The 23,657-nt window shown below is 40.1% G+C and overlaps 1 protein-coding gene across 1 annotated transcript in view; it reads right to left on the bottom strand.

The window, feature by feature from the left end:
* Positions 1 to 599: 599 nt before the first annotated feature.
* The window catches only part of ALDH7A1 (aldehyde dehydrogenase 7 family member A1), a 37,483-nt gene continuing 14,425 nt past the window's right edge, over positions 600 to 23,657 (bottom strand). The window contains exons 8-18 of the mRNA XM_004420255.3: positions 21,475 to 21,552; positions 19,313 to 19,410; positions 17,143 to 17,184; positions 14,585 to 14,679; positions 12,476 to 12,560; positions 11,152 to 11,258; positions 9,327 to 9,443; positions 8,161 to 8,258; positions 7,871 to 7,944; positions 4,596 to 4,671; positions 600 to 2,970 (exon numbers count right to left, since the gene is read on the bottom strand). Coding sequence (XP_004420312.2) covers positions 2,916 to 2,970; positions 4,596 to 4,671; positions 7,871 to 7,944; positions 8,161 to 8,258; positions 9,327 to 9,443; positions 11,152 to 11,258; positions 12,476 to 12,560; positions 14,585 to 14,679; positions 17,143 to 17,184; positions 19,313 to 19,410; positions 21,475 to 21,552 — 925 coding nt within the window. The 3' untranslated portion in view covers positions 600 to 2,915. The remainder of the gene's footprint in view (positions 2,971 to 4,595; positions 4,672 to 7,870; positions 7,945 to 8,160; positions 8,259 to 9,326; positions 9,444 to 11,151; positions 11,259 to 12,475; positions 12,561 to 14,584; positions 14,680 to 17,142; positions 17,185 to 19,312; positions 19,411 to 21,474; positions 21,553 to 23,657) is intronic.

Below are 23,657 nucleotides of genomic sequence, written 5' to 3'. Positions count from 1 at the left end.
GAAGAGCAAAGACAAGGACGACTCCTGGTCCCTTCAGCATTCCCAGGGACAGAGAAGGCCACTGAGAACGTTCTGTGGTTGCAGAGCGAGAGAGCAAGGCTTAAGAGAAGAAGAGAGAGGAGAGACAGAATAGCATCCCGATTTCCTTCCAGAAACTGCCTCATCTCCACTGTGTGATGTCTTTATCAGGAGTGCCTGCCTCCCAAAATGGAAGCCAGAAGACCAAGTCTTCCACTTTCTTCCTACGGCACAAGAGCCAGGATCCTAGGCTCAGCTGATTGGATGCTCTCTCCAGGGACTGGAGAAGTACAGAAAGATCCTAAGAAACTCGGGGCTCACTGTAGTGGCGGACGTCGGCACGCTAACCACAGCTCCTCGCGTTCACAGCAGAGGCTGGGAACGGGCATGGCGGCTACAACATGGGATGCAGGCAGTAGGGGCAGGAGAGTCAGAGGGGCTCAGCAGTACAGGACTCCTGACACCTTAGAATACATGGCCAGTGACAACACATACAAATGGACATTTTAACTTTCGTGGTTAAAAATACTAACAACATACTCTTATTTGTTAAATCAGTAAAAAAGAACAAGGAGGACCAATTTAAAGGGAAATTTTTTTAATAAACGTTATGACAAAAAATGTCCTTGTTGCTACAAATTGTAGAAAAATTATGAATTAGTTTCAAAGAAAGCTTTCAGAATCAGTTTTACTCAACTTCTATACCTAAGATTAGAGCTGCCAGTCACCCCCTCTAACCAGCAGACTAGAAATCATTCTTCCAAATTGGCCACGATGTCGTGGCTTTAGCAGATACACAGGAGGACAGACAGCCTCCTTAAATACCTAATTGGAGAGAAATTATAAATGTAAAAAATTAAAAATTAAACACTGATACAGCTAGTATTTTTGAACATTTGTTTAAAAATAATATGCTGGTAAACACCAAGGTATAAGAAAATATTTCAATCAACAATCTTGCACAACTTCACAAAATGAAAATGGCCTATTATTACATGATTCCTAAAAATGTTTTAAATTGTGCTTTACTTTCTCTAAACAGTATTATAGTCACTAAATAAGACGGGGCTAGAATACTTAAACATTGTGACCTAAAAAGAAAAACCACATGAAGATTTTTAAAGTTAACGCCAAAATTGCATGATTTTCTTAAGCAACCGCTTATTGTAAAAAGTATATGTATCTCAAATATAGCATAATCTAGTCTATTTTGAACCTTAACATATGGAAGAAATTTTGGCTTTCAGTAGGATCATTTCGTGATACATTTAAAGAGTCCCGAGTCCAATAATGGCGAGCAGACGAGTGTACGTGTGTGCTGGGGAGGGGGTGGAGGAAAGGAGGTCTGAGAATGCTGGACTCTAAGTACCTGATTCTCCAACATCATGTTCGTTTTTGTTGGTTTTAATTTTTATCCAAGTTATACATTCTCTTGATTTAAAGAGTCAAATAGCTCTACAAGGCTTGTTATGAAACACAGCAATTCCTCCTGTCTCCATGTCCCACCCGCCCTTGCCCTCCCCTCAGGCAATGCTTCTTTTCAGAATTTACCCTCTACCTTCATAAGCCTAGTATTTCTTGCTTTTGTAATTTTAGGCATTATTGATTTTCCACTACAGAACATGAACAACTACCTCTCTTTCTGATCTACCCACATCCCTGACTTCTTTCTGCCAACATGCTCTCAAATAGGTATACTGTTGGTATCTGACTTAATATTCAAGGTTGACAACAGCATACCTAGGTGAACACTAGTCACAGCTGGGCCATGGAACGTATCATGAATCCCCTTCCTTCCTTGATAAATTTATAATTGCTTAGTTTTTCATTTGCTTGCTTCTGTGTCAAAACTCAATCCCAAACTCTTCACCAGTTGCCCCAATCTCTCCACACATCCTGAGGCATCAGGTCATCTACAAACGTCATCTTCTTCAAAGGCTTCTGCCGGGGTCCAATCTGGCAGGAGTAGAGGGAGTGGTGGCTGCTACCCAGCAGGGGAGTGTAGACCGCCCGGAAGACAGGAGAACTGCAAGGGCCAGCGTGGCCTGACAGAGGCCCCGGGCTGAACCACTCCAAAGGCTCCAGTGCAGCTTCTCAGCAAAAAGAAAGTGATTTTCCCCCAGTTCACTGCTAACACATGCTGCCACACACATTGTAGCTATTCTCCAAGAACAAATCCAAGGGCAACTATAGAAGCTAATGGCCAAAGAAAATGGTCTAAGGTTGCATAAGAAATCCAGATGTGCCTTCAATAGAATTATGCACAGGCAGACTTCTCACCAGGTGTAAGTTCTAGGGCAGGAGCAAAACATACATCCACCCTGCAAATCTCTCCTATGGTGACAAAAGCCATCATGAGCAACAGAAGCCACAATGGTGATGAATACCCAAGTCATTCCACACGGATACTGTGCTGCGGTCCTCTACGTGTAAGGGATACGACTCCCTTTCAATCACACCCTTTCCAACAGATGCTATGTGAGGGTAATGGGAATCAATACTCGCTACAAAATTCTTTACTCACTCAGGAGATGTTCCTGCATCTACTGAGAAGCCTTCTCTTTTCTTCTCCATTCTGTTCTGTTTTCCAAATTCCTACCATGACATCTATTATCTTTTCTATAATCATAAATTTTTAAAAACTCAAGAATTACAAATAACATAAAAATCCATCTAATCTATCTTTTACTAAATATGGCTATGTTGTGAAAATTTTATTTTTATTTTTAAAAAAATGAGTCTGTTGATTTAATCATTGCCTCTGGAGATATGGAATTAGCCACTGTCATATTAAAACTGATGCATTTATTCAGGGTAAATCTTAATTTCCTTTGTGTTCTTCAGAAGAAAGAGCTGCAAGAATGCCTGAAAGACTTGAAGTCAGTTTACTGTCAGCTTTACTGAAACTTGATTCCTTGAGCCAGAGGAAGGTCCTTACTGTAGTTGATGGTACTAGGGAGGAGAAAATGAACAAGTTATATGAAGGATAGTACATACATTATATAGAATATTTTTATGCCATTAAAACAACATCTGGCAGATTTAACAAGGTGAAATGTCAAAGTTACAAGTTGGTGAAGAAAAAACAAAACAATGTTAATATAGATCCAGTTTTATAAAAGAAAAAAAAGGGATAGAAACACAAAAGTCTGATGACATATATCATACATGTCATTTATAGTTTTCAGGGCATAAGAATATGGAGACTGTAACTTTCTTCTTTATCTCTCTCAGTAAATTGTATTGAATTAGCAGGAAAAACATGCATATTCTCATTTTGATGGGAATAAATAAGTAAATAAATAAATAAAATAGGAAACTATAATAATTCAGAAAATAAAAGCTTCCCTATTAACTAATTACTTGATTTTTTTCCTGAGAGGAAAAGTGTCCCCATTAAATGGGTTACAAAAAAGCCACTGCTAAATGTTTGCCACTCTAGATCTCAAGTGCACAAGAAAAGTAAAAGGAGGGGCCAGCCCGGTGGCATAGTGGTTAAGTTCATGCACTCTGCTTCGGCAGCCCAGGGTTCACGGGTTCAGATCCCAGGCACGGACCTACACACTGCTCATCAAACCATGCTGTGGTGGCGCCCCATATACAGAATAGAGGAAGATGGGCACAGATGTTAGCTCAGCAACAATCTTCCTCAAGCAAAAAGAGGAAGATTGGCAACAAATGTTAGCTTAGGGCCAATCTTCCTCACAAAAAAGAAAGAAAGAAAGAAAGAAAAAGTACAAGGAACATGACTGACTTCAAAGAATGGGAAGCAGGCAGAATGTACATGTGTTTGAGACTTAACCAGCCACAGCCAAAGGCACCTCAGGAATTCCTGACAGACATAAAGTCGCCGAGTCTCTAAGGAGCCAAGGTTGGGACACTCACTCAAGGTTACAGAGCTAGTGAGAAGAAGTAAATGAGACTAAGATGAGTGCCCTTGTCTCTCACCTGTGCTCTCCACAACATAACACCACATGAGCCCAAACTCACATATTCTGTTTTATTGCACTTGGATGAAGCTATTTCTACCCAAGTGGGAGAAAAACAGAATACAAGTAAAAGAAACAACTCCTAGTCAAAATCTCCCAGAAGCAGCCTCCCTTGCCAGTTACCTATGTGCTAGGTGAACAAGCTAATCCACTTTCAAGGGTCATGCTCTCTATTCCCAAAGCTGGTATCCCCCAGCTTGCCAGCCAGGCCCACAGCACCCTGCCCTCCTCCATCACCTACTGCTTCCACAGTCTGCAAGGGAGTAACTGCACCCAGGGAGAAAGCCAAAAGGACAGCTGCTCCCACTTTCTCCTGCAGACTGACCCCACGTGTCCTGCTCCCATGCTCTCTCTAGACAGAAACTACCAATGAGAAAGCTTCACAGTCGGGTGCTGGGCACCAGCTGAAGCTGGACAAGGGAGAAAAACAATGGTACAAAAGCGATGCTCAGGGAAGGGAGAGCTGAGGAAGGTCAAACAAATAAAATCAAGTGAAAGCGCACAAAGACAGAGCAGAAAGTAGAAGAATGTAAAAGCACATTCCAACCACTTGAAGCCCAAACCCGCCTTCCCAAAGCCTTTTCTTACCAAGTAGACCTTCTCATGTACTGTTTCCAGGCATCACTCCCAGACTCCCTGCCACCACCAGTGTGCTTTTCTCCTCCTAGAGAAATATAAAAGCAGCTCACACCTCTTGAGCAGTCTCTTTCTGTGTGGGCTCCTACTCGGTATCCCTAACATGAAGATACCGAAAGGAGACCAGAGCTACCCGACCACTTACTTCACACGTAGCCCAGAGCATCTCCTCTGCAAACACATCAATAAAAGACAGAGACCAAAATAAACAGGAAAAAGGAACTAAGAGGGAAAATAAAATAAAAGGAATTAAGAGTTAACAGAAATATGTCAGGAAGCAACAGAGAACCTTAAAAAAACCTTACCATTAGACCAAGTTGTTAAGAGTGGAAACCTCTGGAAGGTGGAAATATAATTTTATTTTCTCATTTATGCTTATCTATATACAATTTTCTACAACATAAACTGCTTTTATAATAAAATATTTTTAAATGTTATATTAATATCCTTAGAGAGATTACAAGATAATGATTCCATAAAACAAGAAAAGGATACTATTTAAAAGTGTGCCATCAAAGCACAAGAAATAAGTCTTGGTGTTGTTTTTAATAACAGCAGAGGAGGAAAAAACTTAATAGAAAGATCAGAAGAAAAATTTGAGGAAACCTTCCATATAAAAAACAAAAAAGAATAAAGAGGTGGAAAATAGGGAAAATATAAAAAGTAGACAATTCTTCAAGAGATAACATTCAAATAATAGGAATTCTAGAAATTAAAGTAGACAAAATAGAAGGAAAAAAGTTATCGAAGAAATACTACCAAAAGAAAAGAAAAGTAGCAAAAACTTCCTAGAACTGAAAATTTTTGAGTCCCAATATTCTAACGCCAATCACTGGCCCAGTGACTGTCCAACAAAAATTTTTACAAAGATCTCCACTGAGTGCTATTACTGTGAAATTTCAGAACATCAGACATACATGGTAGACCCAAAAAATTGTGAAACGGGGGAAAAAAATATCAGATATCAAAATAGATTGGGCTTTTCAACCACAATATTGGAAACCAGAAGACAAATGAGCAATAGCTTCAAAATTCTGAGGAAAAATTATTACAAACTACAGAAATGGCATAAAAGGCATAGTAGGTCTACTTGCAGCGTGGCCAGCATCTGGGAACTTAGCTGAAAAACAGCTCCCTATGCTAATATAAAACTTTCCCTAAAGGACAAGGGTATCACACTAGACTTAAACTGTTTTTGTATAAACAATGCAGTTTATGTTAAACCCCTGCTTTCCTTCTGGGAGTCTGGAATTTTGGTGTGTGCTGGGCAGAGGGTGCCTACGTGACCAGCCCCAGTAAAAGCCCTGGTCACCGAGTCCCTCATGAGCTTTCCTGGGAGACAACATTTCACGTATGTTGCCACAATCCGTTGCTGGAAGAATTAAGCACATCTTGTGTGACTCCACTGGGAGAAGACTCTTAGAGACTTGTACCTGGTTTCCTCTTCGCCTCACCTGTGCAATAATGTCATATCACGTACAGGGAAAGAGAGGGAGGGTTTAAGAAGGTTAATCTGTCTTAACAGAGGGCAAGTATAGAATGTCTCAAGTTGTGAAAGAGCGAGCAGTTGAAGTACGTGACTTAGAAAAATTGAAGTAAATTCAAAGATCAATTTACTTTTTTCTTTCAGTAAGAATCTCCAAGTAGGCGCTGGCCGGTGGCGCAGCGGTTAAGTGCGCACACTCTGCTGTAGCGACCCGCGGTTCACCATTTCCGATCCTGGGCGCGTACTGATGCAGCACTTGCCAAGCCATGTTGTGGCAGCGTCCCATATAAAGTAGAGGAAGATGGGCATGGATGTTAGCCCAGGGCCAGTCTTCCTCAGCAAAAAGAGGAGGATTGGCATCAGATGTTAGCTCAGGGCTGATCTTCCTCACCAAAAAAAAAAAAAAAGAATCTTAAAGTAGTTGCCTCTGGGACAGGAGGAGGAAGAGAAAAGTGTGAGCAGAACTGCTTTTTCCATTTTAAGACTTTTAAAAAACTTTAACTGTGAAGGCTGAAATGAAGAAGAGTCACGTGGAGAGAAGGCGTGGGCTGGAAACAGGGATTAAGGCCTACAGAAGGAGCGATAGACTCATATTCGGGCCACTAAGTAGTGGAGGGCAGGGGTGAAGGGCTGAAATGAAAATGTGAACCTTTGTCAAACTCTGAACAATGAATACTAATTATTGTGTTTGGTCAAAAACATATAAAAGAATGCCACTAATTATTCAAACTTTTACAGGTATTAATGCATGTTTCTTTTGCTTCTACATATATTTAAAAAACCCCAAGGCAATCTGTTTTTACTATATTTTAGATCAAGTTTAACAAGTAAAACTTAATATATGATTGTTGGGAAGGGTTTTTTTTTTTTTAACTATTACTATCACTAAGTTTAAGCACTAAGAACTAAAGGCTTATTAAGAGAAAATAAGAGCAGGGCCCAGTGAAAAGAAACAACTTAGGATTTTATCTAAGATAAAAGATAACACTTAACATGTACTATGCCCACTTTGCAAATTAAAAACCAGAATTTTTTGTGTGAAATTTTCTGGCTTTAAAGCAGGCGTTCTTAATCTTTTTTGGGTCAGGACCCTCTCCCCAGAAAACAGTTGCCACTGTTTCTGGGGTCCACATATCTCAGGTTAAGGGCCCCTGCTCTAATGTGATGCTGTGTCTGAGAATAAAACGTAGGACCTTGGACAATAACTCCAAATACGGAACGTTAAGTTCTCTCAAGCATGTTAGAACAGATAAGTTATTATTTCAGTTTCTTCATTAAACTTTTTAAAAAGCTACCAGTGCTTTTCCTCTGCCACCTGTTATGGACTGAATCGTGTCCCCTCCCAAAATTCATATGTTGAAGTCCTAACCTCCAATACCTTAGAATGTGGCTGTATTTGGCAACAGAGACTTTAAGGAGGTAAAGTGAAGTGAAGTCATAAGGGTGGGGCCCTAAACCAACAGGACTGGTGTCCATATAAGAGAGACACCACAGATGTGTGTGCACAGAGAAAATGCCACGTGAGGACACTGGAGGAAGGCGGCTGTCTGCAAGCCAGGAAGAGAGGCCTCAGGAAAAATCAAACCTGTCAATACCTTGATCTTGGATTTCCAGCCTCCAGAACTGTGGGAAAATAAATTTCTGCTGTTTAAGCCACTCAATCTGTGGTATCCTGTTATGGCAGCCCTAGCCGACTAATACACTGCCCAACATGGAAAAGGAGAAACAACTCTCTACATACCAAATGCACCTCCAATCTCAGCGCCGCTCGTCGGAATATTGACGTTTACAATGCCACAGTCTGATCCTTTCGGTCTGTGTGTAAAAAGGGAGGCACCGTGAGAGCAATGGATAGCAGAGTAAAAAACAAAGCAAAAGAACAAAAACAAATAAAAAATCTAAACAAAACCTCTAAGACTCTCAATGCTAAAAAATGGATTTTCAACTATGATGATTTCATCTTCTTTTTTTAAAGTCCATTCACCACACAAATCAGACTTACATAAGTTTTCAAAATAGACAAAGTTATACCCAAGCCAGCGGAAGATTCTGCCCAAATCCTTGGTAAAGATGCTACTTGAAAGTCCCTGTTTTACTTCATTATTCCACGCAAAGACCTCTTCTTCATTCTAAAAGGACAGATGTTGGAAGTTGTTAGATGACACACAGTGTTCAGGTCAAAGTTCACGGATGGTAAACTCATGACATGTACCAGTATGATTTTAGTGCACAAAAGGAAACTCAAGAGTCAACATCTTACTAATTCTATGTTTCCCTTATATAGTGCTTTGTGGAGTTTTCCCCTTAGTTGTACTTGGAGAAACAGATGAATACATTATTCCATTCAAGCTACTGCATATACGTAATTGCTAATATTTATTGACCTCTTATTGTGCATAACACACTGACCTAAGCACTTAGCATGCATTTAGTTATTTAACTCACCCTATGACACAGTTTTATATTACCCCCAATTTGCAGATTAGGCAAGAGAGGCTAAATAATTTGTTCAAGAACTCACAGTCAAACACACACACACACACTACAGAACATGAAATTATGCTCTCTAGTTACATTATGTGAAACAATGATAGACAATTTAAAACAAGATTTTTAAAAATGCAATCATATAATTGCAACGAGATGCAATTCTCATTATTCTTTAACTGTTCGTCATGGCATATTCAAACCTTGATTCAATCTCTAAATATTTGCTGGCATGGCTAGGGCCAGTCTCATGCTGGGGAAGGAGAGCTGTAGTTTTCATCTGTTAAAACCTCTGCAGCCTGTCCTCTGATACACAGGTGGTAACTGAAGGTCTTTAGGTTGCCCCTGCATCCTTTTGTCCACTGAGACTTAGCACCCAGGCTATCAAACTATCTGGTCCCTTCTATGTAGAAGCTGTCTTTATGGCCCACACAGCTCAGAATCAGGTGACAGGAGACGAGGGCCACATTCTCCATAAATTCCAACATTGGTCCTCTGCTTGTTTCGGTTTCCCTGGCAGCTAGCTTGACATGCTCTATAGCTTAACGTGTTACTCTCATCATAGATTATCCTTAATCTTCAAATTTCTTCTAACAGAGTGACTTTCTAAAATCTCCCTAATTGCTAATTGAGTGAAATTTAATACACCATCATTTTCTTCTAGTCTTCTCATTTGTTTCAACATTAGAGAAAAGAAAATTCATTTTTACCTTGAATTTAAAGACATAAAGAATTGGAGCAAAAGTCTCTGTGTGTGCAATGGACGCGTTGTGGGCAAGATCTGTCACAATTGTTGGTTCTACATAATTTCCAGGGCGATCCATTACCTTCAGTAGAGAAATGAAATAAAAAGAATGAAAGCATTTTGTTTTCTGGTACTTGGATCAGAGGATACAAACTTTGCCAATACTTATGAGAAAAATATAAACACCATTTATAGGTGAATTATTTCTCCACAATGACTTCCCATCATGATTGAAAATTTTCTCTGCCTTCCATTGGTTCTAACTTAGCTGATCAGAGAAAAATACAAAAAACGAGTCAACGATAGAGAGCTGTGCATGTGTCACAACCAAGTTACAGTGAAAAAACATTGTTATAGGTGGTTATTTTAAAATTTCTATCATTAAAAAATAGGTAATCTATACCCATTGTGTTATAGACTGTATCGTGTTCCCTACCCCCAAATTCATATGTTGAAGCCTTAACCCCCCAGTGTGACTGACTTCGGAGACAGGACCTTCAAGGAGGTAATTAAAGGTAAGTGAGGTTATACCGGTGGGGCCCTACCTAACCTAATAGAACTGATTTCCTGATAAGGAGAGGAAGAGACACGGGAGACTCCCTCTCTCCATGCACAGAGGAAAAGGCTATGTGAGGACACTGCAAGAAGGTGGCCGTCTGCACACCAGGAATAGAGGCCTGTGTCAGCGTCTTGATTTTGGACTCAGCCTCCAGAACTGCAAGAAAAATTCTGTTGTTTAAGCCACTCAGTCTGTGGTATTCCGTTATGGCAGCCCTAGCAAACTAATACACATTGTACAAAAATCAGAAGCTCCCAAAGGGTATACTGTAGACACTCTTTAACCAATCTCCATGTAACCACCTTACCAGCTCCTGTTCACTTAACTAATGCTCACTTTTCCTTCTATAAAATATCCTGATGCCCATAGCAAGCTGCTTGGGCTGGTGGTTGGCTCTCCAGTGGCCTGTGTAATTTTGCTCTCACCCGCTGAGCTGTGTGTTTACCAAGAGTCAGCTGCATTTACTCCCAATCCTGGGCGTGGCAGTTGAATTTGTTATTGTAATGCCATATTCCATTACATAACTTAAATATTACACAAAAGAAAGAAAGATTAAGTTGAATGCTTTAGAAAAAACTCAATATAAGTGAGTAGCCAAAAAAATACACAAATATCCATACACACCTCTGTCCAATTAGATATGGGTGTGTCAACGATAAGATGACTAAGGAGAAGGATTCTGCTCTCAGATTGCTTTGCAAGAGACTCAGTTCTCGATTTTAAAGAAAGTGAAACCAAATTGTAGATAATAAATTATAGGCATAGTTTATGCAAGGATGAAGACAAATTCCTACCACACATGAAGAAAACACCTTGGCTCTACATCAAAAGAATCAAACAAATGTAATTGTGTGTTAAATTAAGATAAAATGTTTTTGGTATGTATTTTTTTGATTCCCTGCCTTAACTGACTTTTAGAAATCACCACTAAATGTGGGTTCTAACTGAATACAGTCTTCTACTGTACCATGAAAAAGAGGTCTCCCTTCCATGCAAATTCCCAGGGACTCAATTCAAAGGCAACCATGGCTCTGAGTCTCTTGTGTGTCCTTCCAGAAATGTTCCATGTATTTTATGTTGTCATTCTTTAAACATATATTTCCTCCTTACAAAAGGGATGGAGGAAAGAAAGATGGCTGTTGGGGACCCTTCAACAATTTGCCCAGAGCCCTGCTGGTGCCTAAGGGAAAAGAAGCAAAAATCCGTCAGTACTGATCTCAGTTTTCATTACCTTGCCACCATAGACCACGGTGCCACCTTCTTTTTTTGCTTCTTCCACTGCTCCAAGAAACATGCTCACTGCCTGTTTGGTGTGGAGTGGCCCATAGAGAACATTAGCTGGAGAGAAAAAGGAATGCTCTTCATTTCACCCTAAATGGCATCATTTCATTATTTTAACAGCTTTCCCAATGAACAGATCCATCCCTTCATATATCCCCTCAATTTACATCAGGAGTCAGCAACTTTTTTCTATAAAGGACCGGAGAGTAAGTATTTAATGCTTTGCATGAGTGTGGTCTCTGCCACAACTACTCAAGTCTGCCACTGTAGTGTGAAAACAGCCACAGAAGATATGTAAACGAGTGGGTGTGGCCGTGTGCTGATAAACTTTCTTTACAAAAATGGGTAGCGGCCCAAATCTGTTGGTCAAGCCCTGGTTTAGAGGACTGGCTACCAATTAATCAGAGCACTGCATTAAAAATACAGGACCTGTGTATTGATTACAGTGTGATCACTCTCAGTGCGATCAACTCAGACTTGGCAGTTGGTGTGCAATTTAAGGGGGAGAGAACGATGCTGCCCTAGTATGGCTGCCAAAAAGCAGCAGCATTAAAGGTGACCCCGGGGGGACAGAAGAGGAAGACTTAAACAGGCCTCAGTGAGGAGGTGGCATTGTAGCAGAGCCAGTTGTGGGAAGAGCTGGGGGAAGATCATTTCCAGCAGAGAGCAGCAAGACAGAGCCTGGAATTCCTGGAACACTGAAAGAAGGTTGGAGAAGCTGGGGCTCAGGCCAAGGGGGCAAATGGTACACAGGGGGTCAGAGGATGGGCAGGGGAAGAGGCAGGGTCAGATCACCAAAGATTATAAACCTGCTAAAGAGGGACTCAGAAGGAATTTAGGTTTTAGTCTAAAAGCAATGAGAAGTCACTGGAGTGTTTTAAGCAGGAGAGTGAGTTATCTAATTACATTTTTAAAAATCATTCTGGTTACTGTGGAAGGCAGAAGTGGACGCAGGAAAGTCAGGTGACTCTTACAGCCTTCCAGGTGACTCTTACAGCCTTCCAGGAGAGAGGATGGTGGTGGCTCGGACGAGGTAACGGTAGTGAAGAGAGAAAAGCTCATCAAACTCGTCCCATCTAAACACCATCGCCCAGGCTCACCCGCTAGCCCACATCAAGCACTCAGGATCCTAACCTAGGAGCAGCCACATCCCTCCAAATGCCCAAGAACCTGCTTCAGACGCCCTCAGCTCAGAAAAGGAAAAAAAACAAAGAAGATGAGAACACTCATAACAGTGGCTGCCAAAAAGGAACATCTTTGAAATCAGTACTCACAGTCCCATGGGTTCCCAACACGGATCTGCGCATAGGCCTTTTTGAGTCTATTTATAACTTCATCATGGATGCTTTCGTGTAAAAACTAAGTGAAAAAAGAAACACTCATGGGAATAGTAAAATAAATGTACAAATTTGTTAACAATGTAGAATTTTTAATACTGATTAATACTTAATAGTTTTTGAGATATTGTGATCTCTGAAAATAGAAGCATGTTTATTTTTATTAATAATTTTTAAATATTAAAATATTTTAATAATTTTTTAATTTCTAATTTTAATATTAACTACATGAAGACAATAATTTCCTATAGGTGAATGTTAGAATACAATCAAAAGCTATGTCTTTATCAAGTTTCTAAGGACTTATTTGGCTAAGCTTCACAAATCAGTGATGTTTGTTTCTGTTCTAGAGTATTCGAAGTGTTAATTAGCAGGGAACCTCAACAAAGTACACTTGTCCCACACTGTAACCATTTGACTCATGGTGAACACATACCACAACGGTTTGGTCAGCCTACCTCTGCTAAGTAACAGCATGCTGTTAGCCTTGGGCTGAGGAGATCTCCAGAGTGAGGACTTAATCAGATGAGGGTAACCCTTGGACTCATTCTAGGTAGGATGTGAGCTCCATGCTACATTCCCAGTGGTAGAGGTGAACTGGTCAAACCATCCATTCTCTGGGTTGGTCTCCATGTAACGAATGGATTGACATTATGAGAACTAGTCATGGAGAAGTCTGCAGTACCGGAATGGTTTTTTCTACAAACCACTAACTATCCCTATGGAAATCAATATGGGCAATGACTAATAGTATCCTCTAATATTTAGCACTAAATAAATATAAAGCCTGGCTATGTATATTTGCTCTAAGACACAAAGGAAAAATGAAAGTCGGCTGAATAGAGAAATGCTTGACTTTTATGTCATTTCTTATTTGACCATGTACTGAAGGTTATCATCTTTTGGAGTATCCCTGCTTCCTTCTTAGCATTAATGTAATAAATAATTAAGGTAAAAAAATTTAATAAATTGTAAATAAGTACTTACAAGATAAGTATATTGTACCTTAGACTTTTTTGAGAACTTTCAACTGAGTAATATAAAAACAAAGGAAAGATTGATACTTATTTGTTGTAAAATATAGGAAAAGACGAAAATGAAAAGTCATGGGAAAAGTAAAGACTTAATTTGCACAAATTTTTTATTCTAATTAATTTAGATTATGTCAACCTTATAAGGATTTTGATCAAACTCATTGTGGGTGACAGTAAAAACTCAAAACCAATTCCTCTGTAATTTAATTGTAAACAGTTTCTTTTTTTAATTACAGGAGGAAAACTCAACAACAACAAAAAAATGGCAAATGTAGCCCAATTTTGTACCTAACCAAAACTTGTTTGGTTGCAGTATACATAGTTTTTCAGTACCATAAGAGTCATGAAAATCAAGGTTGTACCCCACACAGGATTGAAATCCAGCTCAAATCTAAGTGTGGACATTAAAATTCCCAAACCCCACACACTGAAGCTAAACCATATCTCCTTACGTATACTTAGTATTAATGTGCCCTATATATGAGGAGTCAGACTATATATTTATATAGAGAGAACATACATACATCGAGTCATCTGCTTTTCAATAAACCATGCCACATCAAGTCTAAGACTTAGACTTAAGACCCAAAATTAAAATCTTTAAACTGTTTTACTACTTAAAATGTTTCTATAAAAAAGCCAAGGCTGTCTATCTTTTAGCTAATAGTTTTTGAATTTTTCAAATTTTTAGCTTGTTTGATTCTCCAAGTGACACTGGACTTTGTCTGTATTGTTCTAGATGTAGGATTGAAAATAGGTCTCATCGCCTAGTCCAACTCCAATCAATTGGTGTGAGACTATTTTTAGCTTGGAGTTGGGGGGTAAGGCAGAGTCTCTGGTCGATGAGCGACGTCTGCCGTGAGCACGGAAGATAGCAGGGCCACATAGTTGCCAACCACGTCCAGAGAATACATTTTTCTAGCAGTACTTCTATGACACCTCCCTAACAGCACAATTTGTTAAAGTGTTTGAAGAGCAGGACAGTCTCAGGTGCCTATGCAGACACACTCACCAGGCGCCTTGCAGTGGTACACCTCTGGCCAGCTGTCCCCACGGCCGCAAAGAGAGCCGATGGAACGACTAAACTGAGGTCCGCATCCTCAAAAGCTTAGAGAAGCACAAACACACACTCATCAGTATCACGAAGTAGGCAGACAAGGTACTTGCTAACTGGCATAAAACGATGCCTTTAGAAAGCGCAGTAAGAGAACATCAGAACTCTCCCTGTAAAATAAGCATGTTCACATTGCAGAGGCAACTTTTCTCCCAAGGAAGATTATATGAGAATAGAGCAATGAGACCTATGATCTTTACCCAAGTACAGATGTATATGGAGGCTCTCCCTCCTCTAACTTCTTCATACTAAGCCTCCTCTGTACCCTCCTTGTGTGGTCTCTTCTCTAACACCACCACCCTCTTTGTCAACTACTCGCCTCCAGTCTCCACCCTATGGCCCATTTTGATGCCAGCTTCCCTGGGCCCATAGAGAGGGCAATGGGACTCTTCTGATTATCATCGCCGTCTAACCATGCTCTCTAACAACATCTACACCCTCATCTGCATCAGTCCATTCCCTTAAACACCACTTGCTGCCCCTCTACAGAAGCTTTTCCAAATCTCTGAAACCCCTCAAGCCTTTTAGTCCTGCACTAAATGACCTCACCCCCAACCTCGTGGAAAATCTCTAAGTGATCATACACAAGGCCCTTTCCGGCTTCCTCTGAAGAGATCAGTGCAAAATCACTTTCAAATTCCTCTCTACTTTCGTCTATTCCTTCCTCCTCCTCTTCTGCCCTCAGAAGAAAAAACTACATAGTCCTTACAAGGTTAACACTTCCATTTATGTTATTTGTAATTCCTTCCTTCTTATCCCTTCCAGAAACTTACAGTCACAATCCCCTCTTACATCTTCAACTTTCCCCTGTCCAATTTAATAGCATTCTCAGACTAGCATGATGGTTAAGAAGGTGGCTTGTGTAACCAAACCGACCAATCCATCTCCACCGCTTTTTTTTTTTTAATTTTTTTTTTTTTTTTGTGAGGAAGAGTAGCCCTGAGCTAACATCTGTTGACAATTCTCCTCTTTTTGCTGAGGAAGACTGGCCTCGCGCTAACATCCATGCCCATCTTCCTCTACTTTATATGGGATGCCGCCACAGCATGACTTGACAAGCAGTGTGTCAGTGCACACCCAGGATCCGAACCCACGAACACTGGGTCGCCCCAGCAGAGCACACGGACTTAACCACTACACCACCAGGCCGGCCCTCCACCACTTTTTAATTATGTTATTTTACCTTTTTAAGCCTCAGTTTCCTCATCCATAAAATGGATAACAATGTCTGAGGTACTAATAGGTGATGGTAAGGAGTTAAGGAAAGAGCTATGTTCTGGGGTCTGATTACCAGGATACAAATGCTGGCTCTGTCACTTGCTAGCCTGTCACTTCAGGCACATAATCATTTTAAGCCTCAGGGTGTGACCTTCAAATGAGATTAATAATGGTACCTACCTCAAGGGATTATCGTGGGGATTAGATGAAATAATGCATATGAAACAGTTGAGCACAGTACCTGACAAATACGCCCAGTGCTCACTCAACACTAACTATATGTTTAAATGAACTCTCCCTCTAACTAGATTAGAAGTTCATCCAGAACAAATCCTTCACCATACACTTTTGAAACTTCTGGTATATACCACTAACACACAGGCATTTATTTAAACATGTTGATAGGGGGCAGCCCCGTGGCCTAGTGGTTAAGTTCCGTGTGCTCCACTGCAGCAGCCCAGGTCCAGTTCCCAGGTGCAGACCTACAACGCTCATCGGCAGCCAAGCTGGCGACCCACACACAAAATAGAGGAAGACTGGCACAGATGTTAGCTCAGGGCAGATCTTCCTCAAGCAAAACAAACAGACAAACAAAAAAGCATGATGATAATGATAGCAATATACCAATTAGCAAGTTTTGCTTTTTATCACAAAATCCATGCTTCTATTAAGTCTCAACCTACCGATGTTCATTACATTGTCCAGAAGTTAAGCTGGTAGACTACTTCCTTCTGTGCCAAACAGCTGAAAAGGAGGATTAAGTAATATCCAAGCCTACAAGTAAGTGATAAAATGCCTTAAGGAAGTGTTCCTTCCCAATATAAAAGCACTTACTATTCCACTAAAGAAAAACAGATGTTTATGAAATCTAAAGGAAATCAGCAAGTCATGTAAGAGTTACTTCCTTATTCTAGAGAACCATGTGGCCAGTTTTCAGAAAATAGGAGAAGGAAAAACAACAAGAAACAATGCCATACTAGAAAGTCTCAAACCCAGATTCTAAGCCCCAGGTAACATTTTCCAAACATGAATACCTTTCCCTCCTAGTTACCTCTGCCTTCAAACCATTGTGTCCTGTCTCACAAGTAAAATTCCTAACATGGGAATTAGGTCTTAGACACACACAACATAGAAAGGATGAGTTCGTCACAAACAAGTTCTGTATATTCAGGATGGCTACTGCAGATACTCTGAGCAGAAAAACTAGCAAAAAAAAAGTAAAGAAACGGCAGCCTTACCAATAATGGCATTGTTTCCTCCAAGCTCTAACAAACTTCTTCCTTTAAAAATATATAAACACAAATTAATGCCTATTTCAGTATTTAATGCACACTGCTAGACGGCCTCAAATCATAGCCTATCCCAATTATGTTTCAATCTATTTTCTGATTTAAACATAGCATGAGCATTGCATTAATGTCAAATTTCCCAATTTTAATAATTGTACCATGGTTATATGACAGAATGTCCTTGTTCTTAGGAAATACATCCAAATATTTAGTGGTAAATGAATACAATGTCTTCAGCTTTCCCAAAGGTTCAAAAATAATATGCACCCACTATATGTATGTGTGTGTGTGTGTGTGTGTTGCTGGAGAGGGAGAAAATGATAAAGCAAGTGGGGCAAAATGTAAGCAATTGGTGAACCTCATTAAAGGGAATATAGGAATTCCTTGCATTAGTCTTGTAACTTTTCTCTAAGTTTGAAATTATATCCCAAAAAACTCCAAACAGTGTAAAATGGTACAGTCACTGTGGAAAATTGTATGACAATTTCCCACAAATTAAACACAGAATTACCAATGATCTAGTAATCTCACTTCTGGGTACTTAAAAGAAATGAAAAGCAAGGACTTGAAAAGATTCTTGTATACCCATGCTCATAACAGCATAATTCACAATACCTAAAAGGTGGAAGCAACCCAAGTGTCTAACAACAAATGAATGGATAAACAAAATGTGGTGTATACATACAATGGAATATTATGCAGCCTTAAAAAGGAAGGAAATTATGATACATGCTACAACATGGACCAACTTCAAAGACATTGTGCTAAGTGAAATAAGCCAGACACAAGAGGACAAATATTGTGTGATTCTACTTATATAGGGTTTTTAGAGTAGTCAAATCCATAGAGACAGAAAGTAGAATGGTGGTTGCCTACGGCTGGGAAAAGGCAGAAATGGGGAGTTAGTTTTTAATGGCTACAGAGTTGGGAAAACAAAAAAGTTCTGGAGACAGACTGCGGTGACGGTTGCACAACAATGTAAATGTACTTAATGCCACAGGACTGTATACTTCAAAGTGATTAAAAAGGTAAGTTTTATGTTATAGATATATTTACCACCATAAAAAAAAAACAGTTAAATTATGTGTTTATTCTAGAACATTATTTTTTTTTAAAAAGCAGTAAGTATCAAGCAGGCAAAAAGCTATGTCCCATAGGTCACCATAAAATCTCTCTTCACAATTTGGTATAGTGCCTTCCAATCTCTTTCCTGTGCATTTATATTTAGTTGAGATCATACTATCTAATTAATTTTGCTTTATTTTATGATTAGTATCTTATACCTTTTCCCTAAGTTATTAGAGCTGTTTAAAAAAAAAATCACTGCATAATCTTCCATCATGGTGATGTACCAAGTTTTATTTAGCTACTTCTCTAGTGTTGAATATATTGGTTATTGATTATTTACCTCTTGATTATCAACTTAGGTCAGGGCCAAAGGGTATGAATATGAGAGCTCCTGAAATACATTGCCAACCTACAGTCTAGGAAAGTTATACAGCAGGCTATGAATGCCATTCTTACTTTACACGCCCCAGCACGAAGATTTGAAATTCGTTTGCCTCAAAATGGCTGGCAGATTAACTAGTCAAGTCTCATCTTATGCTAGGGTTAGAGTCTAAATTCAGAATAGCCAATAACTGACAGTCAATATTATCCTTGAAGACCTCTTTAATGAGCCATAAAGTGGAGCATACAAAGCTATGTCTATACAACCCTTTTCAGTCACATATACATGAAATATAAATGATAGAAGAACAGATGTAAGTCTTCTATTTCACATTCACTCTAGGTCCTGTATACCCACTGGTTCTGTTTAAATTGTGAGTTTTCTTTTTCTAATTTGCCAATCAGGTCTGATAGAAATTGATAAATATATTTGATATGATTCTACTATAGTCATTTAGGGGGATAATGACATCTTTTTCCAAATTATTCTATTAAATTTGTGATCTCCCTAATATTAACCCACTAATAACTGTACCCTTTCTTTTACTTGGACTTTGAAATAAATATGGCTGATGTCTTCATGGAAAGGGTCAAGGAAAAAAACCCCAACTTTTAGATTTCACATCCATACCTGAGGGAATTAAAATCTCACTAGAAAGCCAACACTTACCAAACCTCTCCTGCACCATAAGGGCCACCTGTTTTCCCACCTGAGTGCTCCCAGTGAAGGACAGCAGGTTCACCCGCTCATCTTTGGCCATTGCCGTGCTGCAGGGGAACAGACACGGTCACCCAAGCAGAGAAACCCAGCAATGGCAGCACCTAACAGACTAGACAACTCTGACATGGGCCCTTGTCATGGAAAGTCAGTCAAAGACACAAGGAAGTCTAAGCCAGGGGAGCAAGGAGAGGTCTTCGTGAAAATGAACCACACAGCAGAACAGGCTAACCTGTTCCGCGAGCTTTCTATAAACAGAAATCACTTCAAGGATGTTGTTAAGGAAAAAAGTCCTTCCTGTACTGAGTGGGTGACTGGACAACACAACCTTAGCATTTCCTTGATGAGAGCCCCAGTTATTTTGCAGACTCTTACACTACTAATTCCTTTAAGAATTAAAAATCTAAAGACTAGGAAAACATCCTAATTATCCCTCATGGAAGCTGACTTATAAAGGCTGTGCTGGGATTTCCAGTTGTTCCTAAGGAATGTAGACGAGATACCATCGATTTGAACCTCTTTGCTCATCGTTTAGTGATTCAAAGGGCTTGGCGTGGACCAAGCAGGGCAGTCACAGCATCAGAGTAATGTAGGGCTGGAACAGCTTGATGAGATCACACATGGAGGCTTCCCCAGGGTCAGCCGAGCAAACGTGAGCTCTGATACTCAAGGTGCCTGTTGCTTAATGCACTCTTGCATATGCTACCGTAATTATTTGAGCTATTCCACAGCCAACGCAAGGGTTTGGATGCCCAAGAACACAGTGGGTCAAAGGATAGACTATTCATGTTTTAAATGACATTTAGATAATACTTCACTATGCACTCTAATTGGGAGTTGTATTTTCTAATATTTTCTCATTCCTATGAAAAAAAGACTGATCTTTTACTCCTTTTTGAGACTGCCCAGTAAGTACAGTAGTATGGTTAAAGCGATAGAGGGAGACTAAGATTTTAACCACACCAGTATAAGTTTATAAGACTTGACTCCATAGAAACCTCATCTAATCAAAGTCTAAGCCAGTAATAACAACCTCAGCTTTCATCATGGTTCAGAGCAATTATAGTCAGTTCCAGCTTAGAGAGAGGCTCTGACATTATGCTAAGTGAAAGAAGCCAGACACAAAAGGGCACATGTTGTATGATTCCATTTATATGAAATGTCCCAAAAAGGCAAATCCAGAAACAGAAAGTAGATGAGGGGTTGTCAAGAGCTAGGGGCGGAGGGGGAGTGAGAAGTGACTGCTAACGGGTACAAGGCTCCTTTTGAGGGTAATAAAAATGTTCTGGAATAAGATAAGATAATGGTGATGGTTACACAACATGGTGAATATTCTAAAAGCCACTAAATTGTACATTTCTAAATGTACAATTTTATGGTATGTGAACTGTATGGCGATTTTTAAAAAACAATAAATTTCTTAAAAGAAGCTATATTCCCAGGGCTCCTTTTTTGGTCAGCTGAAGAACCCAGACAATAGGATAGGTTCTCAGGGGAGAGTGAAACACCAGACTACAATCTCACAGCTTTGCTTTATAAGCAAACACGACCTTTATAAATCAAGTGTCAGGAAGCCATGGACTGTCCGGTACAGCAGTTTGCTATTTTACGATTTAAACACCTTACAGTAGTAGCTCTGGGCAGTTAAAAAGTCAATTCTTGGGGTCGGCCCGGTGGCGCAAGCTGTTAAGTGCGTGCGCTCCGCTGCAGCGGCCCGGGGTTCGCCATTTGGCTCCCAGGCGTGCACCGACGCACTGCTTGGCAAGCCGCGCTGTGGCGGCGTCCCATATAAAGTGGAGGAACATGGGCGCGGATGTTAGCCCAGGGCCAGTCTTGTTCAGCAAAAAAAGAGGAGGATTGGCAGATGTTAGCACAGGGCTGATCTCCTCACACACAAAAAATTAGAAAAATAAAAAGCCAATTCTTACTTATCCCTCAAAAGAGGCTATGCATCAATAAAGTAAGAGCCCAGTGAGGTCCATAATAACAATGATTCCAAAAAATCATTCTCACTTCCTTAGCTGGACTGGGTTTCGCTATCCTAGTAAAGATGATTCTAGTTGATCAACCCAGGGCCCTTCAACAGAAAAGATACTCTCGGTCTATTAACCTACCCGATATCTGCTCCACCACAAGTCAAGGAACAAATCGCACCAGGCAGCTTGTTGTCCTCCAGAACCTTGGCTACTATCCTAGAAAGGAAAAAGCAATTACTAAGTAAGGAAATAATTTAATTTCTTAGGGTTTTTTGAAAAACTAGGAATAAAGTCCAACCACTTGACTTTCCTTTTTCAACTCTCTCCCCCACCCCTCAAATATCCAGGCCTGAAATTCTCCTCACATATTAGAGATGAGGTTTTCAAACACTTAAAAGTAGAATTCTTTTTTTTCCTAAAAGAATCTTAAGAAGAAGAAAAAACCAAGAGAAATGAATACAAGACATAAAGCGATGGTTAGGTAGTTCAAATGATCATTGTTTTCAAGTATTTTCTGCCAAACTACGAAGACACATCAGGTTCAAGATGGCAGACTGATTGCAGGTGTCTTTTTTTTTTCCTTGGACCACAAATCCATTAAAATGATGGTAAAGAAATAAAAAAGGAAATAATAATGAATAAAACCTAGAAAGATGAAGAAAATGAAAGGTAGTCTCCATCAACAAATGAGAGGTTTCAACACATCTCTGCAAAGCAGAGCGAGCCATAAAAGTGGTAAAGAATGAAAAGGGAAAGAGATCCCCAAAACCTAGAGCAGATGCTGAGGAGAAACAGCAGGGGGAGCTGGACCTACCTGCAGAACCCCACAGAAGCTCAGGACTAGCACCCACCCAATGCACACCAAACCTTTTGGTCAGGAAAGATGAGCCCCTCCAGACTAAAGCATTGCGGAACAAGCACAGCTTTTTCTGAATTAGTCTCCTACAACCTATGCTATTAGAGTTAAAATGATAAATATAGTTCAATGCCACTTAAATCTGATTTTGAGTTGTAAAAAATGGCTCCAGTAATTCTGCTTTCTCTGAAACAGGGTTCTTCCATTCATTTTAAGCTTCTTGAGGAGTATGGGCCTTAATAGAGCAAAGGTCCTTTTCACCAATCACCCCAACTTGCTGGACACTTTCAAATTTGTTTAATTTCAAAAAGATCCAAATCCTACACTCACTTCCATAAAAGATACCATTGTCATATGTCAGTAAATTCTCCAATTGTCCCCCAAAATGTCCATTATGGCAGTTTTCTTTTTTCCATCTAATCAAGGATCACACATTGTGGTTGTCACATCTGAGACAAGGTGTCAGGTAGTACAATTCTTTCCAGGGACTTAGGGCGCATACACTGTCTGCACAAGTAGACTGACTGCTCTTGAAGGGTGGGGATTTTGCTTTGTGCCTGTGGGTAAAGGTTAACAAAACCCTTTCCTCTAATGCATGAGAATCTGACCTCGGGTTAACTCTCTAGTTCTGTTCCCCACGTTACCTGATAAATGTCCGAGTGTCAACATGCTACATAGACATGGCTTATGGTAAAAATGACCCCTGACTGGTCAACTGCATCGGGACTGGGATAACTACCTTAGAACTATAAATGGGAACCTCATGCTTTTTGGCCTTCCCTGAGTGCAATGACTCTTGTAACTGCAAGTCCCTGTGGGTAGCTCAAAGCTATGCCTATAGAACTCTTACAAGCTATTTTGGCTCCTGGGGGGCATTAGGCTTTTAAGCCAGGGCAACCCCCACACCTGCCCAATATAGATCTCATCTCCTTACCCTGCATAAACTGCTACAAAGATGCCGACTAAAGAGGAATATCTGACGCTATATGTTCCTGTCCTATATCCTTCTGAATAGACAGAAGTACAATATGTGGCCTGCGGTCATCTTGCAAGTCTGACTGTGTAGTTGAATTTAAGAACTCCTGATGGACACTGCTGCACCCTTCGTTAATTCCGGCAAATTTTAGCATCATTTTATACTTATTGTCTTCCATTATAAAATCAGATGATATTCTCAATTGTCTAAAAAATCAGCCATGTTCTTATAAGAACATTTCGAATCCTTCAAACTGCTTAAAGCAAATAAATATAAAAAACCTCTGGGCCAGCCTGGTGGTGCAAGTGGTTAAGGGCGGGCACTCCACTTCAGTGGCCCAGGGTCTGCAGGTTCGGATCCTGGGCGAGCACCAATGCACTGCTTGTCAAGCCATGCTGTGGCAGTGTCCCATATAAAGTGGAGGAAGATGGGCACATATCTTAGCTCAGGGCCGATATTCCTCAGCAAAAAAAAAAAAAAAAGAGGAGG

The sequence above is a fragment of the Ceratotherium simum genome, chromosome 4 (genome assembly GCF_057802395.1).
Source record: "Ceratotherium simum simum isolate JZ-2026a chromosome 4, ASM5780239v1, whole genome shotgun sequence".
Lineage (NCBI taxonomy): Eukaryota > Metazoa > Chordata > Mammalia > Perissodactyla > Rhinocerotidae > Ceratotherium > Ceratotherium simum.
The sequence above is the reverse complement of the archived record's forward strand: the minus strand, read 5'-3'. Positions and strand labels throughout refer to the sequence as shown.